The sequence below is a fragment of the Neocloeon triangulifer genome, unplaced genomic scaffold (assembly GCF_031216515.1).
Source record: "Neocloeon triangulifer isolate White Clay Creek 2 clone unplaced genomic scaffold, ASM3121651v1 ptg000003l, whole genome shotgun sequence".
In the NCBI taxonomy this organism is placed as follows: domain Eukaryota; kingdom Metazoa; phylum Arthropoda; class Insecta; order Ephemeroptera; family Baetidae; genus Neocloeon; species Neocloeon triangulifer.
This window is the reverse complement of record NW_026775546.1, coordinates 4236947-4255956: the sequence shown is the minus strand read 5'-3', so window position 1 is coordinate 4255956 and position 19010 is coordinate 4236947. Positions and strand designations below refer to the sequence as shown.

At 37.8% G+C, this 19010-nt stretch overlaps 2 protein-coding genes across 5 annotated transcripts; both read right to left on the bottom strand.

The window, feature by feature from the left end:
* Window positions 1-3: 3 nt before the first annotated feature.
* On the bottom strand, window positions 4-5284 carry LOC132192667 (protein transport protein Sec24C). 3 transcript variants are annotated; one of them, XM_059612732.1, is made up of 16 exons: window positions 5169-5284; window positions 4792-5021; window positions 4296-4453; window positions 3593-4183; window positions 3448-3498; window positions 3165-3338; window positions 2916-3111; window positions 2683-2798; window positions 2422-2625; window positions 2162-2368; window positions 1978-2104; window positions 1583-1923; window positions 1326-1527; window positions 863-1249; window positions 607-800; window positions 4-545 (listed from the first exon to the last, which is right to left on the bottom strand). In XM_059612732.1, the coding sequence occupies exons 2-16, from the start codon at window positions 5009-5011 to the stop codon at window positions 405-407; spliced, it is 3309 nt and encodes a 1102-aa protein (XP_059468715.1). In that variant the 5' UTR covers window positions 5012-5021; window positions 5169-5284; the 3' UTR covers window positions 4-404. The 3 variants fall into 3 exon arrangements, with proteins under 3 accessions (XP_059468715.1, XP_059468716.1, XP_059468717.1); XM_059612733.1 differs by having other exon boundaries at window positions 5107-5249; XM_059612734.1 differs by lacking the exon at window positions 3448-3498.
* Window positions 5285-5473: 189 nt separating this feature from the next.
* LOC132192897 (phosphatidylcholine:ceramide cholinephosphotransferase 1-like) lies at window positions 5474-17543 on the bottom strand. 2 transcript variants are annotated; one of them, XM_059613112.1, is made up of 5 exons: window positions 17378-17543; window positions 8294-8589; window positions 7516-8007; window positions 7125-7300; window positions 5474-7042 (listed from the first exon to the last, which is right to left on the bottom strand). In XM_059613112.1, the coding sequence occupies exons 1-5, from the start codon at window positions 17443-17445 to the stop codon at window positions 6893-6895; spliced, it is 1182 nt and encodes a 393-aa protein (XP_059469095.1). In that variant the 5' UTR covers window positions 17446-17543; the 3' UTR covers window positions 5474-6892. The 2 variants fall into 2 exon arrangements, with proteins under 2 accessions (XP_059469095.1, XP_059469094.1); XM_059613111.1 differs by lacking the exon at window positions 17378-17543 and adding an exon at window positions 14155-14405.
* Window positions 17544-19010: the final 1467 nt, after the last annotated feature.

The following is a 19010-nucleotide window of genomic DNA, read 5'->3' as shown; positions in this document are numbered from 1 at the left end:
GCGTTTCTTTTAATAATAAACATATGTATTTTTTAAATCAATACGAAGAAGGTGATCGCAAGTGTGACAGAACAGGATAATAACTGGAGGATTGAATTAAAAGAACCTCATAGCACTAAAAATTAATCATGATACCTCAACAAGTCACAACGAGAGAACTGAATACAACTCAGGTGCACTTATACCCTTCGACGACCAAAAATAATAAGAAACCAAATACGTAGACTCTTCTCTTTCATTCACACTCGGTTTTCAAACAAAGTCCTCGTCCGGGCCAATTGCTCTCAAGAAGTGTTTTTTTTTATATCACAAGGGCCAGTCCGGACGCCTTCGGACATGAGAAGGGGCAGACTGGCCCATCAGCAAGGGCTGCTTATGGGAACCGTGTAATACTTCTGGAGTCTTTACGTGAGCAGGTTTCTGATTTCTTTATGCATGTGGCACAAAAAGTCGACGTACGATGCTGACCCGTCAACGCCACGGTCCTCCACCAAGAAGCGCTTCACCAGCATCTCCAACTTGTCCCTCTGTGGCACAATCGCCATCTGAATATGGATTTAAAAGAAAAATTAAGAACATTTACTTGTTAAAAAGATTTGCTATTACCTTCATTGACCGCGGTCTCTGCATCCTGACAAGGTCAATGACCTGTCTAAGCCGTTTCGAAGTTGGATTGTCGAAGACTGGTAGTGATGTAGGGTCGATCTCAACTTTTGCTACATGATGGTCACCGAAGACGTTGTGTGTCCACTCCTGAGACACCGCTGACCCAACCCACAAGAACATGACAATTCCATTTTCTAAGAACAAAAATTGCTTCATGTAAAAAACTATATATTATATTTTCTTTAAGTTAAATTACCTAGCAAGAAAACACCATCGTCGCGCAGTTTGTCCGAAGAGCAGCGAATTGGCTGTGGCAAAGTGTGCTGATCAGGGTCAAGATCATGCACAGGTAGCAGCCGCGGGTAGAAATATGCCAGGGAGGAAAGCACATCCATGGTTAGAACGGCGGCCATATTGAACGAGCGGTCATCGATGGTGATATCCGAGCCGCCGGAAAGGGCGTCGCTCTTGAGCAGACAGTTGGCATACAAGGGCAGCAGCTTCATGCACTCGGGCAAGATCAACTGGCCGGCCGAAGAGGGGCTGGCGCAGTTCTTGCGGTAACAGGCCAACATCTGTGCACAGCGAGACACCAGATTGTCCTTGACAGCCTTTGGTGTGTTGTCCAGTATTTTGAACATTGCTGTAATAAATAAATTGTTTAATTTTCTTATCATTTCAATTTTTAATTAATCATTCTAAATAAAATGGAAACATACCTTGTTTGGCCAAGAAATTGACGATTGTGTCAAGGTCACAAGAACGGTACAGGTCAGCCATCTGTGTGCAGGTTTTGAGGGCGAGGTTGAGAATTCTCAGGCGTCGCTGACCACCAACTGATGTGTACAAAAGTGCCACTTGAATGAACACTCCTTCCTCTTCAGTGAGTTTGTCGTCATGTTTCACTTCGATCGCTACAGCCTGATGAGAAAAAAACAATTAATTTCTTATTACTTGTGAAACAAATTTTCTTTACTCTGTCGGAATCAATGGCAGCAAGTTCCATATCTGTGGTGTTAGACATGAAGTAGTGTCCGTAAAAGTCGGTGGGTCGTACGCCTGTTGAAGTGCGGATTCTCATAATGGAGTCGAATGCGACATGTCTCGAGACATTATGTGTGACGTCAGCAATGAGCCTTGGGCCGTCGACGTCAGCTTGGAAGTAGGTGTATTTGTAGATTTGACCTCCAGTCAGTCGACTGACCTGGCCGATGGTGGCCAAATCCACATAAGAGTTGTTCAGGAGAAACAGGTCAACACTGACACCTCCTAAGACACATTCCTGTCCCAAATTGTTGTAAAAAGTGTTTTGCGGACCTAAAAGTTTTTCAATTTAATTTAAATAAATTTCGAATGAAAGCAAAAAATTACACAAAATGGTTTTTTCCTTTTCTGTTCCTAACAATTTTCGGTCGTCTCTATTCTTCAGCTTGCCAGGCGCTTCAGCAATTGGAAGAGATGAGTGGAATACCAACAGTTTTCCTGCACACCCGGATGCCTAAACAATATTAGAAGTTAAATTTAGAATGCTTGTTTATAGTTCACAGCAATTTACCTTGAGCGCCTCCAGGCCAGCTTGAATAGCAGGAGCTAAAATTGTTTCGGTTTCCCTTGATTCGGCAAACATGGTGGGAATTTGCTCCATCAAACTGTCGATGATTTCCTCTGACTCCCCAGGTTCGCACAGGAAACCGTCCAGGAGAGGCATGAACATGTCGTTGACATCACCAACAGAAAGCATTTTTGGTTGAGCAAGTGTGCCCTAAATAAAAGTTTTAGTAAAAAATTAAGAAAAGATTAAAAAAAACTGCCAACCTTAATGTTGTAGAAATTGACGGCGCTGCCATAAGTGATGAAGCCAACCTTCATATTAGACTTTTCTTGGCCAACATCAATGGGGAGGTTGTGAATTATGTTCTTCATCTCTCGACACAGCAAGTGCACCATGCCACTCTTCACATTGTTGTAGGAGACGTCAATGAGGAAAACGATTGCTGGTGGTTTCGGGAATGTGTTGTTCTGCAGAGGGAGATTATTTAAAAATTTTAAACTTTAGAAGAGCATAAACAAACTCACCCTGCAGTAATCAGCAGTGGCGACATATTCGTAAGTGCCAAGAGACAGTTCTGGCCGCTCAAGACGGTCAACTCTCTGGCCTGTGTGGTCCAGATGCTGGAAATACTCGGCAGGAACTACAGAAAAATAAGTTTAATAAAAATATATAACTATTTTAAGTAAAAATTTCTTGTAAATTTATTTTTACATCTTTAGGTAGAAAAAATTTAATTCATTAAAGCATTGAAACTGACCCTCGGAGGTTGCTTTGCACAAAAGGCAGTGGAATCTACGCCCGCCGTCCACAAACTGCATCAAAGGGCTCATGTAAGCTTTGCACCGGATGCAACGAACAGGTCCCATTTCACCGAAATCAACAATCGGAGGCGGCAGTTCCTCAGGTGCCTGCTCCGCAAATGGACTTATCATCAAGCCGAAGGGAATAGAAGTCTGCAAATGAATTTAAATTAAGAACATGCCAGCCAGGAATTAAATGAAATTACTTGTTTCATCATGTCGATGGTTGCTGGCACATTGTACATTGTGGAACGGATGTAGCGTGGTCCCGCATTGCCTTGGTCGACGGTCACAAAACTTGTGGTCACCAATGGAGGAACCGCTCCACGTTGATTAGTGTAGAAAATTCCACCCTTGGCCTTTTCGTCTTCAGCCATGACCTGCAAGAACACGGGCATTTTATTTTATATAAAATTATGCACGCATTTGGTTTGCTTTAATATAAACAGAAGTGAGATTTGAACAAAATCATTCAAAGGAATTGGTCACCTGCTCAAACACGTTAATTAAGTCGCCAGAAAACTGCCCTGGCATCGCATGCTAAAATGCCTTTTCTGATTAAAATGAAATGGAAAGGTGTTGTTTTAAACAAACAAAAAAATGGCACGGGAAAGAAATTTCCAAGATTGCTCACCTGTATTGGACTTGGCATTTGGTCAGGGTCAAGCCTTTTGCTTTGCTGCGGCTGCTGCTGATAGGCTGGCTGCTGGGGCATGGGTCTTCCGTAGGGATCCATTTGAGGCTGGGGAGGGAAGCCAGGTCTAGGGGGCATTTGTCCCTGCTGGTAGCCCTGCGGTCCAGCCATCCCTGCGCCCGGAGGCGGCTGCATTTGCTGGCCAGGGGGCGGCATTGGCCCACTGGGCGAAGCCATATGGGCCCCTGGAGGTCCCATCGGTGGCTGGCCCATTTTCGGAGGCATCATCCCTCCAGGGGGCGGCATTCCACCCATCGACGGTGGCTGAGCACCTGGCATGGGGGGCATCGAACCTTGCGGCGGCTGGTAATGGCCAGGAGGAGGCTGCATGCCCCCGTGAGGCGGCATTTGGGGTGGTGCCGACGAGCCATTTACATAGGGTTGCTGAGGAGGCATTCCGGGTCGAGGAGGCATTCCTGGTTGAGGCGGTTGGCTAACATGCGGAGGCGGCTGGGCGCCTGGAGGCGGAGGGCCCATTTGTTGTGGTGGTCCTTGAGGACTCCAGGGAGGCTGTTGGCCCATTTGAGGTGCCTGATATGAAATTGGTAAAATTAATAAATATGCATAATTTTACAATTATTTAAAATTTGACGTATAAAATTTATAGCTTATAAATATCAGATGTTTTTAAATTTCAATATACCATAGCATGTTGCTGAGTAGGAGGGCCAGAGAGACTTAGTCCTGCCATCTGGTTCGTCAACGGGGGCTGTCCTTGTCCCTGTGGTTGTGGGGGTGCAGGCCCTCTCGGAGGAAATTGTGTGTTCGGAGGTCCAGCTGGAGATGTTGCTGGATGCATTCCTGGAAAATTTAAAATGATAGCTAAATGAAGTTGGGCAGAAAAATCAAAAATAAAAATGTAAGGGAAAAAATTGATAAACTTGTGTACACCAAAACTTAATTTGAAACTAAACTTTAATATTTTTATCACAAACAAAATCAAACATTGATTAAAATAGCTTGATATTGTTTCAACTGAAAAGGATCCACACAATTATCTTAGAAATAATGTAGAGCCAATGACCTCCTTTTATCATAATAGTGAATCAATGAATGAACTTTGGTCAACACAACAAAATTAAAAAAGTGACCCCATTCCCGTGTAACAAAAATTCCAAGAGGGAATTGAAGATCCTCACCATTCTGGAAGGGCGGCTGATGGTATTGAGGCATGGGTGCTGCTCCAGGAGGCCCTTGGGCTGGCCCAGGTGGTTTTAGCGGGCCGCCGGGCCCAGACGGTGGCATCCCCATCTGCTGCTGCGGGTTGTACGGCTGCTGGGGGTGGTAGCCTCCAGGTGGGGGCGGATAATGGCCAGGGGCGGCTCCGGGGACAACGCCCTGGTGGTACTGCGGCTGCATTTTGGCGTTTCTGCAAAAAAGACAGCGTTTCAAAATTAGGGACACACGGACACTTTTCTTCGGCGGAGTTTTCCAGGCCAAAGAGGTGTTCGTACGGAATCAGAAGAAACTCGAACGGTCGAGGACGATGTCAAGGTCGTTAGGGCGAATTACGCACCTGGCGTCCAAGGCTCAGCTTCGGGACATCACCGTTTGAACTCGGACACTGTCAATGTCCACTTCTGCAGGCTCACTCTGGCTGCCACGTAAGTCTGAAGTGCGCACGCGTCACTTCTGAAATGTGGCCAGCTGGCTCAATGAAAGGGCAGTGCGGAAGGGAGCATAAGGAGTTTGCAGACAGGAGTTGCAATAGTAAATACCAATAAAGGTTTAACACGTACCGTCGTTTCTATTGCTGCGATTCATTTTGATTATGCACATATTTGATTGAAATGCAAGGTCTCCTATTACTAAAACGCAAGGTTATTTGCATTCAAAATAATATTATTTTATTTTATAATCTCCTAATTCCTAGTATAATTATGCTCAGTTCATATAATTATAATAAAAGTTCATTATTTCCGATGTGACTTTTTGACATCTTCTTCATTCTATAATAAAAAAATGACAGAGATATGCCAGCAGGGCTTTAAATTTAAGGTACACTTAATTCAAATTAAATTATGAAAAAGCATAATGGCCATTTGAATAAGAAAAATACATAATGTACTGTAGGAAAAAAACTAAAAAATGAGAGAAATAGACATTCCAGCCATGAGAAAAAAAATAGCTACGGGAATGAAATACAATATTTAATAATTTCTTTGAAAATTTTGACAGAAAAACAATTGAGCTACCAGAAATTGATGATTATGCAGATCTCTAAGAAGACTGAAAAATATAGCTGAATCAAAATTATTCAGTAAAGATAAATTTACTGAACAGAATAAGATGCACACTTTCTTTTTAGCGCCCCAGATCCATGATAATTCATTTTACAGCAATGCAAAAATTATAACACTAATAAATATCACACAATTTTTCTGTTCCACAGCTGCTAACTACTTTTCAGAATATTTTTAATTTTCACAGTCTAGTGATTAGAAACAGTGGAGCAAGCCAAATATTGGAACCCTAACTTATAATTATTATTAATTAATAATTTATACCCAAGATATCATTGGAGATATTATTCATTGTTTTCGAACACATACGATCAACACATCATTTGCTACATACATGTGAATACTTTTTATATCGGATCACAATCGTTGATATTCTTCATTGTTTCATCAATCTAATTTTAATGTTTCTCCAAGATCTAAAAATTGTAAATAGCCCAGTTCATAAAATCCCTCTCAATTATCAAGACAGTTCAGAGTTTTCCTCTATTAAAGAACTCTCCTAGGCGCACTTTGATATTTATTACGTCTAAATAAATCAAAATTTTGGAATAAAAAAAAGTTTGTGTGCATTTGTGGCTTGAGAGGTTTGACACCGAAATATTTAATGCACAAGAACGCAAGCGAAATACTTTAGTATCAAAATATACATGGTGCAGTCTAAATACATGTCTACTTGTAAGGTCGTTGCACAATAAGAGATTGCTTGTGAAATATTTCCTTTTGGTTCTTGCGACATGATAAACTTTTCCGAAATTTGAGCAGTGTGACTTTTGTGCGCCCGAATTTAGAAACTGAACATATTGATTTTCATTCAGGGACTATATCTAAATAATTTCGTTACGAAACATTGTAGTATAATTTATAATAGTAATATTTAAATCTTAAACCTAGACTGGTGGTGTGTACTGCTTAAAAGCTAGGTTGGCGTCAGTCGTGTTTGGCAAAAACAACAATTTCGTTTTCTCTCTCTAGAGTCCTGCTCTGGGTGTGTCAAAGGTCAGCACTCGCGGTTTGGGTGTTTTGCGAATAAACGCCGCGGAAACGGCCACTCAAACTGCTTCGGCACCACGGCACTGACGTTGGCCTCAAAGTATCGGAACGCTGGGAACCACCACACTCTCCCCAAAAAGTTGTTTGGGCCACTTTGCTGCAATAAAAGAATTTAAATTAAAAATCAGAAAAATAAATTTGAAAAGTCAAAATTTTGTTAAATCATTTTTAAAATTTACCTTCAGTTCCATGTTATTGGCAAGGGTGTGGTAAATCCAGAAGAGGCGAGTTGTGACATAGTAGGCGACAACCACGTCGACAGTGTAGTGCGCTCTTGAGATCAGGATGAACACCATCCCGGCTAATGCTGCCGACCATGCCAGCCAGTGCAGCAGACGACACCTCCTCGGAGTGTCTACAAAATAAAAAATTCATTAGAAATATCAAAGTTTTTCTGAATTTAACATTGATTGAAAAATTTTTAGAAAATTTACCATTACACCTTGATTTTCTTTTATATAAAAATTTCTATAAGAATCATAATTAAAATTTAATTTAATCTTTTTACATTTTGTTCCTGAAATTCAATACTTTCTAAGTTAGTGGAAATGAAAATGACACAATTCTTACATTCCTGGATGACCAGGTAGCAAAGGACGAGGATGACGGTGTGGCCGCTGTACAGGTAGTCGCCACAATATGTATGCTGGCCGTTGATGGAGAGGCCAAAGCCCGACAGCAGGTGCAGCGCCCTGCCTGCAATGAGCAAAAAGCTGGTCGAGTTGGCCTTCGGGGAGCAGTAGTAGGTCTTGTTGGCCATGGGCAGGACGGTGACGCTCATCGTCACGCAGCGCATCAAGTAAAGCAGGCACAGGATGAGGAACACTCGTCGGCCAACGATGAAGCGGTGCTTGTGGAAGAAAACCACGAGGAAGGTGGTTGTGGTGGCGCACATGATCAGAATCTCGGACGAGTACAGGCCCCATCCAAATTGGTTCTCTTCAATGTGGTCGAGGACCACGTCTGGCAACGGGCCGGCTTCGCTCCTGTCCGGCACTTTCTCGTGCACCAGGGCCAGAGTAACTGTTGTCGCCACCATGCTGCATGACATTAGGATGAAGGCTGGAAATATAAAAAGGGTTAAAAATGTTATTTAAAATAAAACTAAAGTAATTAATGTTTTAAACTAATCATTAGTAAATTTCTAATTTTCTTCATTTACATTATAATTACCTTCAAAAGTGCAGACAATATTAAGTTTGGAAAATAAATAAATTAAGTGAAAAATTTATTTCAAGCTCATATTTTTGAATTAAATGATCTCAGTTCAGAAATTAGCACCTTATATAATCACATTGTAAGTCTCAAACGAGTTTTTGTATAAATTTCTTAATTATTTAATCTTTACCATAAAAGGTTTTGAGTTTCTCTGGCGGGAAGGAGGTTTTGTCCCTGAGTGCAGGGGTTGGCATGTCGATTTTGACATGCGTGGGGCTGAGGCGGCGCGGGCTGGGTGGAAACTTGAGAGCCCATTCTTGTGGTATGAGTGGCTCTTGACTCAAATCGTCTGCTTCGGGGACGCCTCCATTCGTTTCTGTTGCCCCAGGAGGCTCTGCCCCGTTTGCGATGGGGTCCTGCAAGGGTCGTGTGTCTTCGAAGCTGCCATAATCACATTGTGTTCCTGTTTTTGGCTCCAACACCATCCTACGAACATATAAAAAAAATTCATTAAGTTTGAGAAAAAATAAAAGATCTTCATTTAAAAAAATGCTTTGTTTATGTATATTTTAAACGATACTTGATGAAAATAGATTCTTTTCCTTTAGTATCTCATTTTAACAATTTAATTTCTGCTTAAAGGTAATTCAATTATTTTTTCTTATGAATTAATTTTTAAATACAATTTTTACACATTTTTATTTTGTTGCTAAATTTTGATTTTTCTTTTTGCTATTTCACATCATAAATTAATATATTATAACATTGGAAAATATTTAAATTTTATATTTTGGAACTTTTTACCCTGTTTGCGTAACTTATTCATTCTCTAACTTTAGCGTGCGGTGTATTGCATAATTTTTTATGCTCTTTGAATTTCGATGCATTTGATTGAGTTGCTGGCCTGCTTTGCCGGGTCAGCAGTTTTTGGTGGGACAAGACAATAATGCAATAGTCCGCGTCGGACGAGGAACATAAAGCTGAGCGGTGTTTGCGTCGCGACCGACGTTTGCCCTCGGCAAGGATAAAAGAGAAACGAAACAAGCGATCAAAGCACCTGACTTACTCTTTGGCCTTCGCACTCACGGAATGGTTCTCTTTCTCATCAGTGGGAACTGCAGGTGCTTTCCACATCTTTGATAATCATAGTTTTATTTCTCCGAATTGGACAACAATCGCATAATCAACGTAATCATTGTTGCTCCATTCAAAAATTACTGTTTTAAGGGACTCCTTATTTTCACAATGCAGTCAAAATTTAATAGTCTTTACAACAACAGAGACAAATAATTGGAAAATTAAACCTCATTGGTGTTTAAATCTTGATTTATTATTGTTATTTATTTGAACAAATTGTTTAAATATGCCAATGAAGAGTTTTTAAAAAGACCGGTAGCAACTTAAAAAAATGTTCCTTTGCAGCTTTAGCCAATATACGGTTTATTGGAGACCAATAGAAAGCAAAAAAACCTGCGGCTTTACAAACAAACTACAAAGAGTTAGCGAATTTTATAGCCTTTTAAACGATATATGCGGTCTAAAAATTAGCCCAAGGCTGGCTGGTATAGATTTAAAGATGTTGAATTTTCTGAGCTTCACGGGTGAATAAACTTTAAGTGTGCAATTTTATGTTAATTGACATTATGAAATTCGTAGTGGATCAATTTTTGTGAAAAATTACAACTTTAAACAATTTCCTTTCAATTTTTTGTTTTGTTTTTTCAATAATTTTTTCAAAATAATCCTGCTCTACATATATTTATTCTACAAAATAATAAACATCTTGAAAATCCCGTCACGGAAAAGCCTAATTTAAATTCTAACAACATGAATCAAATTTTTGTAATTCTTCAACAAAATTAAAAAAAAAAAAATATTAATATTGTGCTAGTGAAATCTGAGTTTTTGAGACCTTGGTAATTCCAACAACGAACCCAATATAATCTGCAACTATGTTTTGACAACCTTCATGTTCATTTAAATGTAATTTCAATAAAAATATTTTCAAAGTAGATTGGAAAAAAAATTTAAATATAATAATCAATATAATCCTTAAAATTTGGAAAATATGTAAGCATTTTACAATTTTTGCATCTGACAAAAGTCAAGAAATGTTTGAGACGCAATTTCAACCAGACTTTGGCTCGCCTTCGCTTATTGTTTGGTAGACGAGCACGTGATCTTGGCAAGTGTTTCGAGTCTGTTTTCCGCAACACACTGGCGGCGTCACCGCATCGTCAAGTGCGTTTTCCTCTAAACCGCCTCCGCATCTCTCTGTGACTAATAAATTAAAGCAAAGAAGAATGTACCAGAGAGAGATTTCGCTCTGCATGGCTAACAGCAGCTCTCATTGAATTAAATTTAACTATGGACTAGAAAATAAAATCTCAAGAGTAAAAGTCGTTTCTGCATTATAGAGCTCTTGCAGCGCTTTCGAGCAGGGGACAAAAAGAAGATCGGGAAGAAAGGATCTTTTGTCGCTTATTTTTTCTTTCGACTCAGCAGCGACTTCGGCGCAGATTCTGACAGAGGTCACTCAAGTGCCTTCTCTCGCCCAAGGCAAATTGAACACCGGCAAGGTCCTCCTTTCTTGACCTCCGTCAAAGCTTCCCGTAATTGCACCACACTGACCGTACCAGGCAAAGTCGAAATAAATGCAAAACCAATTCATGCCTTTCAAGGAGACCGCTATTGACAAATCAAAGTTAATTGGTTGTCAAACAGTTTATAATAATAAGCATTGACAAATCTCAAATAAAATTAGACCTCGAAATTGCATGATAATTATGGTGCATAATTATCTTAAATCCTTCATTTTAATAATTTACTAATAGGAACGGAATCAACAGAAGCGGTTCCTTTTTTTCAGTAAAATACATAAAAATGCTTTGTTGAATTTTGTTACATGAAGAAAATAAATATTAAGCTTGGAACTTGTGTAATGGTTAAAATTTAATAATTTGTCCCCACGATTCTGAGATATGCATTGGCTGAAAATTCTGTTAAAAAAATTATAATAAATGTAGACAAATTTACTTTCCTTGATCAGTTGAATTTTGAGGGCGGAGATTTTTTGATAATTTCAACTGAGAGGAAAATAAATTCTGCTCTTTAAAAACCAATCATCATGAATTGTGGAAATTATAAGATTTCAAACGGAGCTCGTATGGATTTGAAATTTGAATATTACTAAATATTTTTACAGCAATTAACTCGATAATTTAACAAAACAATGAAAATTTAACAATTTAAAAAAAAATAATACTGGCATAATTGAAAATTTTCAACTTTGATTCTCTTATTACGTCAAACGCACAAAAATGTGACTTTGCAAACAGATTATAGGTAAATTTAGCAACAATTTTGTCCCAATTCTCGCTGTTGGAAGCAACTTGTAACGAAAACCTTTATCAGTGGATTTCCTCACGCATAAGAACTTGAAAATTTCATGCTGCGTTTTTACATTAAACTTTTTGCATATATCTGTCTCTAAATTTACTAAACGTCAGCCAGTCGATGACTGCGCGACAATTTTTAACGCGCACTTATTCTGCCCTGTTTGCTCGCCGCGGCCACACAAGATATCAAATGCGGTGACCTTTGCACTGGTCACGCAATGCATTCCGCGGACTAAAGCGACTGATTGATCACGGCCGAGAAAACGAGAGTTGCTAACTGGCTGGTGGTCACAACAATTGCTGGTCTCTAAATAAATTCTTCTTATCAAATTTGTACAAAACAATTACCGACAAAAGTGATGAGGTTGAGGAGGAGTCACGCTAGTTTGGTGGAATTGAAAGTTTGAAGGGGACGCGAGCAAAATAAATATTAACGTTCTGATTAGTTTCCGAGACAGAAATAAACTCTACGACCCAATTGCACAAGTTCAACAAAATATTTGGTGAGCTTGTCGTTATCAACAGAGAGTTACATAAAAATACAAACCTTTAAACTTTAGAGAACAATTATATAATTTTGCTATGGGGGATAATCTTGAAATATAAATATTCTAAAAATCTCTTATTTTAGACAATTATGTATTCCTTCTTAATACCCGCAGCAAAATTTTTATTAGTTAAATATGTTAAATATTATAAATTTTTAAATTTAATTGTTTTATCTAACCTATTAATATTGTTGATTAATGCTTAATAATTTTTAAATATTTTTTTAGTTGCAAATAAATTTTAAGTTAATTTATTTTTTAAATTTATTGTTGGTTTTTTTTTACATTCCTTTTGTAACAAACAATCTTTCCCTGTCTTAGCCTTAGAATATTGATTTCCTCCTGACACATTTTTCCATATTCCAAATGCTTCTCTGAAATAATAATTGTACAAAAATAGACAAATTCTAAAATTGAATTTTATTGCTATTATTTTTAGGAAGGAAATGAAAAATTAAAAGTGAAGTCCGCAAATTTGTTAAAAAGAATTTTGGGATAATTATGTCTTTTTTATTGTGAGGCCGTAATAATTGATAGAGCTAGATAAAGATAAACCAGCAACTATTTACAAAGTTGATTGTTTTTGACACGTTATACCGCCAAAAGGGGTAATTAATAATGATGACGTACAGAGGGACAATTCCGCGAAAATTCATATTGTTGTAATAAAATATCAGATAAAACTTTTTATTGTGTGAAGCGACTAATAAAGTGATAAAAATTGGAAATTTATTAGAATTTCGTTGAAATTTTTCAGAAGGTATAAAAAAAGATAACGCAGAGATCAGACGAATTGCAATAAAATCATTCGGATTGCAAGAAGGCAATTAATAAAGCGACATTAAATAGCAACAACACACAATATGATGTTTGCGTTTGTTTATTACACGTTCGCCGAGCGAATGTTAAACAAGAGCGAGGTGCATGAGTAATCAAATGACATTTTGCATAACTCTCTTTATCTGTCCGTACCAGAAAGAAACATACTTCATTGAGCCTGTTTGTGTTTGCCCGGTGACGACGCATTCGGAAAATATTTCTCCATCTGGAGAATTCGAAGAAAAAAATAAAGAACAAATTCCAGTTTCGAAGTGGACCACCTTGAACGATTCCGCCCAAGCATGTGACTAAGTTTGTCGCACTTGAATTAATTTTTAAAAAAATTCAAAGGTCTTTTATTGATTTCCACTTTTTATTCAAAACAGGCAACAAAACTATTCCGACTTGTTGATTTCTTTTATAGCTCGACGATTTGGCACGGCATCTCTCTCATGAGAGTAGAGCTGTTGAGTCTCTGTTTAGTATTCGAACCGTGCCACGCCCCCGGCTGAGTGCAAGTGCACCGAGAGAGAACCAAGAGAGTCCGCGTGACCTCCAATCGAAGGCGAAAAAGCAGGGGGCTCGTTCGCGGCAACAAGGAATGCGCCGTCGAATGCAAATTGCGAATTCCTTCCGGCCGTAGATGCATTTTATTCAACGCCGCTTCCGCTCCAACCGAAAAAGGTGGCGAATTTTTATCTCCAATCAGTTTCAAGATCATCAATTAATACTTTTTTTTTAATTTTCCTTGAAAGGAAACTTAAAAAAAAATCAATCTTAAATAATATACGAGATCTGGAAAATTCGCTGCATCAAATTGCTCAAATTTTTATTATTAATTTACTGTGTTCAATAATAATTATTGTGAAGAGTTGATTCATCGGAAGGTGCTTGACCCAGAAATACATACTTGAGCGAGAGAGAGAGAGAGAGATGCATTTCTGTTTTAATTAATTGTAAGAGAGAGAGAGAGAGATCGTTCTATCTTGGAGAGGCGCCTACTTGAAGTCACCGAGTGTGAAAAACAGGCTGCCCCTCGGTGCGGAAACGAAAAATAAAAAAATAAAATAAAGCGCGGGGATATAAAAACCGCGGATATAAATTTAAAATTTAATACTTTCCTGAATTGAAAAAATTGTATGAAATAATAATTGTTAACTATACATAATAATAATTCTGCCTTTTCCTCGATTCATTTCCTCGTTATATATTTTGTTTCATTCGGGCAGGCAGGTGCACGTCGCAAGAATGCACCTGGGAGAAGGTTGTGTGTTTTTTTCTGTTACCTGATGGCCGAAGGAATAGCGGCAATCGTGGCGGCCAGGTCGGTGACGAGGCTCGAGTTGCGCTGGTGGTGCGCCCTCATCCTGAGGCTTCGAGTTAGTGGTCACTGCGAGATTCGGGTGGCCGCCGGTGCCGGAGGCCGTGGCCGCTCGCCAGGGCGAAAGGTGCGTACGAAGGCTACTTTGCTGCTCGCTCACTTCAATTCTTTCTACGACTCATTCTCGGCCCGCGCTCCGCTGCGCTCCTCGACGAGCTGCCCCACCATCCGATTGTTTTTTATACTTGACAACCGGTTTTCAACGCTCGTGATCAATCGGTTTTTCATAAAAAAGGGTTAAGCATAATGCTTAATAATATTTTTTGAATTAGAGTTTTCGTAAATGGAAAATTGAAATTTGTGCTAAAAGTCAATTTAAATTTATTCCCGTCTAGATTTTGGATAAAAATAATCCAGTATTTTGAAAAACGTGGAAGATTATTATTATTTTTCATTTTAATTTTTTTAACGCTCTTGTATAATTTTTAATATACTTTTATTTTTTATAAAAATAAACGTATGCTAAATAACAATACAAAAATTCATACCAATGAGCGAAAGAAGTAAAAAGAATTTTTGAGAATCTGAACCCAGTATTTAAAATTAATAAAATTTTAAATTTTAAAAATAAATTAAATTCTATTAATTTCATTTAATTACTTACATGCACATAAAATTTTTGTAAATTACAAAATCAAGTAATGGTGAATACAAAAAAATGATTATTTTTTGAAAATTAATAATTTAAACATAACTTTCTTTTTCACAAATTGAGATATAATAATTTAATTTAAAACAATAAATTAAAAATAAAATTGGATGTTTTTATTTTTTCGAGGCGGTTTTTAGGAGTGGTGAAGCCGGTTACCGGTTTTTTTCCGATCAGAAAACTACTACGGAACAAGCACCCACTCTGGTGAGAGAGATGAATGGACCACAAAGCACGGGTCGATCGCGTACGGCGGCGCCCCCACCCGCGCCCCCTCACTCTCTTGTAATATAGAATCGCCCTCTGGAATGTGCTGTGGCCGCTGTGGGGTGCGAACAAATGGACCCATCCGCAACTCCAATTAAAATTAATGAGAATTCAATAAATTTTTAACAGAACGGACGAGCAAGCAAGAAAAAGAAAAATAAATATATTGAAATGATTCCATAGTTGAATTTCAGGATTAAAAATAAATTTATTTAAAGTCACGAATGGAAAAATTATTAAGAAAATTAAAGAAGAAGAAAAAAAAACAAGGAAATAGAAAAATGCTATTTTTAATTATTAACAGGCTTTGAATGCAGAGAAGGAAAAAGGTTAACCACATTAATTATTTTTAATTAATTAAAAAACGCTTAGCGCTGTTTTTAAAAAATTACTAAACTTTTAAGATAAAATAATAATTATAATCAAAGTTTTATTTAATTGTTTTAAATTGTAACATTAATTTCCATATTTTTATTGCGTATCTTTAATAAAAATGAATTCTTTTCTACAAAATAAGCATTTTTTTAACCCCATTTTAAACTCAATTTAAATTCCGATCGGATTAATCATCTTTTAAACCTTTTACACCTCAAGGAAAAAATGTGTAGGCCTTCGATTTTGCATGCTGACGTGAGTCACGCATCTCACAACAAGGAAGATTTTACTATGATTCTCTGACTGAGTGAGTCACGGTTGGACCTTTAGTTCAAATCAAGTCCCAATCAAGAAAGACTCGTCAGTCGTTACGTCACGACCCACCTCTCATCTGGTTCTTCCAATTAGCAGAAAGAATATATAAAAAGGGAGGTCGTTTATATATTGATTAACAAATGTATACGAACTGCTTTTTCTCGATCAAATTGCGCGCACGTAACAACGCGGTTGTGTTACATTTTTCATGCAGTTATAAATTATTTTTGCAACCTGAAAATGAGTCACGCTCGCAGCCGTCGCTGACGCAAAAGTAAACAAAATCAGGTTTGCACTTTTTCCCAGGCGTCTGGCGGCGGCGTTTGTTTTCAGCTGAACAAAGCGCGGCGCCTGGGATCAAATCTCGCGGATTATTCGCACCTTTCTCTATTGCTTTAAAACGTACATTGCAACAATCAAACTATATAAAACTTAAAACACTCCTCCTGTAAAAAGGATACTATTGAGCAGAAATCAATGATTAATTATTTTTTTAATAAATTAAATTTTTGTGGTGCCTGAAAAAGGCCAACGAGACTTTTTAAATCTTAAAAACTGCAAGAATTTTTATTTTTTTTATTGGAATTTTTTTAATGCATCCTTCTGATTGACTATCGACGCGGGTGTCAAACGCATTTACCATTTATAGAGAAACTGGTCGTATCAAAAATGTATTGGCCGAAGAAATAAAATTCCGTGTTCGAGGGCGTGGATCGCGTGACTCGAGAGCTTTTCTAGCCACTGAGCAAACCGGCTGCTGGAAAAGCGAAAAGTGGCATTGTTTGTGGGCAGTCCCGCTTAATTGATTTTTGTGATATTCCTGACCACGCCTGCACAAGTTTGTTGCATTTTTACCCCAATTATATTTAATTAAAAAAATAATACTAGAATATAATTTTTAATAAAAATTAATTGATTCGTTATTTTATACGGATCTACGAATAAATTAATATTAAATCTCTCCTTGAATTATTATAACTATTACGGTCTGCAAGTTCACTCAAAATGCACGTGGTGTGCATAACAATTTCCTTATCGCACACATACAACAAAAGCAAAGCAAAACCGGCGCGACTCCTATGCCTGGGGTCTTTATCAAGGGAAAAAGTTCAGTGCCTCTAGAATGTCAGTACTTTTCGTCGCTTGTCATTGATAACACGGGCGCAAATCACCTTTTTTGAACAAAAAGACAATAAGTGGAAAATATTTAGTAACAAGAAATGAAAAAAAAATTAAAAAAAAAATAAGAAACGTATAAATTAGATTTAAAAAAAAAAAAAATAATGTTGCTTATAATGCGCACTTTCATGTCATACTGGTCTTGATTTAACAAAGTAAAAAAATGGGCTATGCAAATATTTTCTCCGCGGTAAAAAGGATGACGTCTGCGACAACGTGTCATAAACACACTGTTAAAAGTTTGCATCCCTCAAGAATTCATGGCAATTTTTCTTTTTCAGTTCAAAACATTCCTAAATCTTTTCTTGAAAATAAAAAAGAGAAAATAAATTTGGGGCTTCACCTGCTGACGGTGTGGATGGCAGGGTCGAATTGCTGGACCGGCAGCTGCGGTGGCGGGTGTTCCACCATCCCTTCGACTTAATTCACCCTGTCCTTTTTCCTCTTGTCTTGTGACCGCAGAGGGAATGTGTGTCCCTTTCTTTCGACCGCAAGGCTGAAACTAACAGGCACTTTTGCGTGCGCCGCGTTTACTCCGCACACAACACACAGGTAGAGAAATATAAAATTGCCGCTCTCTGAATGAAAAGAGGGGCCCCACCATTGTGAGTCACGCGGCTCATTTGCTCGGCGTAATGCGATGAGGAAACACCCGAGAATGGCTGATGATGTGAGTGAGATCAGTGAGGAACGGGATTATAAGCGTACGACCGGTTTTTCTCGACTTTTATTTCTTGGCATTATCTTAATAAGGGATTAGCGAAGTTTATAATACTTTGAATCAAGAGATTTGCAAGATTGATTTCTTAATTAGAATTTAATATACCAGCAATAAAAAAGAAATTCGACGTCGCATAAATATTTTCTTCATATGTTTGCTTGAGGTTATTTCCTTTTATTTTATTATATTGTTTTCAAAATGAGCTCAAATTTAGTGCAACTGTCATTATATGTATTTACAAGAAACAATGCTTAATTTCCAGTATCCGACAACGATACCAGTACCAGATCTTATTTATATCAGAGGTTATTAAATTATTTAATCTTAAAATCAATACTTTTAGTTGGAAAAAATAATTAAATACGAAATATAGGAAAAAGTAAATTATTTAATTTAAAATATTTGAATAATCATCTTTTACATTACAAATTTTAAAATTCCCCTGTATATTTTATAATAAAAAGTACAAATTCAAAATTAAAATCCATAGGCGCAAAAAATATTGTAAATTTATACGAAAGCTTTTAAGATTAGAGATTTCCAGAACAAAAAGTAGTTACATAACGACTAGGGATGTTAAGTGCGACCATACCAAGTTCGTTCACACTGAATCCATCACTACATCACATTTTAGTGAGACCAATTTTCCGAATCAACAGCCTAAAGTGAAAAGAACATGGAAACAGACACGTTACAATCACGTTTTGAATATATAGTATTATGCGGAGCGCACGACTTTGGCCGTGTGACAAAGTTTGTTGACGGCGCCGGTTCGATCCAGCTAAAGCGAGGACAGGCGAACCCGAATGGGGTGTGATCGCGTGACAAGGGTCAAATGCCTGCTGCCCATGGTAATTAATCCTGACGAGCTCTGATTGTTATGGATGCGAAAATAAGACCACCGCGACCGCACCCTTAGTTTGCATGATGTGCGTAGTCCCTCTGCTCTCGACAAATAATGCGCACATTGTATCACGCGCTGCCTTCCAGAAAAAAGTATCAGACATGCCCGCACCATTTGCCGAAGCGAAAATTCTGAATTTAAATTGCAGCAATTTTTATTCCTAATTCATTTTTCATTTTAATGAGGATGGATCGGAAAAGAAATTTGAGAAGATCAATCCCCCATTTTTGAAGAAAATGAAAAAAGTGAAAAGAGACAAAATCAATCATTATTTAATTTAAAATATGATTTTTTAAATATTTATTATGTAATTGAAAATTATCGGTCCTTTATAAATGAATAATCATGATC

Excerpts from the sequence above, each read along its gene's own strand:
- LOC132192667 (XM_059612732.1), bottom strand. The coding sequence starts at position 5,011 with ATGCAGCCGCAGTACCACCAGGGCGTTGTCCCCGGAGCCGCCCCTGGC. Across the intron at positions 2,105-2,161 it reads CTGGCCTGGAGGCGCTCAAG|GCATCCGGGTGTGCAGGAAA; the intron begins GTAAATTGCTGT and ends AATATTGTTTAG. Across the intron at positions 1,528-1,582 it reads CTGCCATTGATTCCGACAGA|GCTGTAGCGATCGAAGTGAA; the intron begins GTAAAGAAAATT and ends TTTTCTCATCAG.
- LOC132192897 (XM_059613111.1), bottom strand. The coding sequence starts at position 14,234 with ATGAGGGCGCACCACCAGCGCAACTCGAGCCTCGTCACCGACCTGGCC. Across the intron at positions 7,301-7,515 it reads CTACCTGGTCATCCAGGAAT|ACACTCCGAGGAGGTGTCGT; the intron begins GTAAGAATTGTG and ends TTTATTTTGTAG. Across the intron at positions 7,043-7,124 it reads CCAATAACATGGAACTGAAG|CAAAGTGGCCCAAACAACTT; the intron begins GTAAATTTTAAA and ends CTTTTATTGCAG.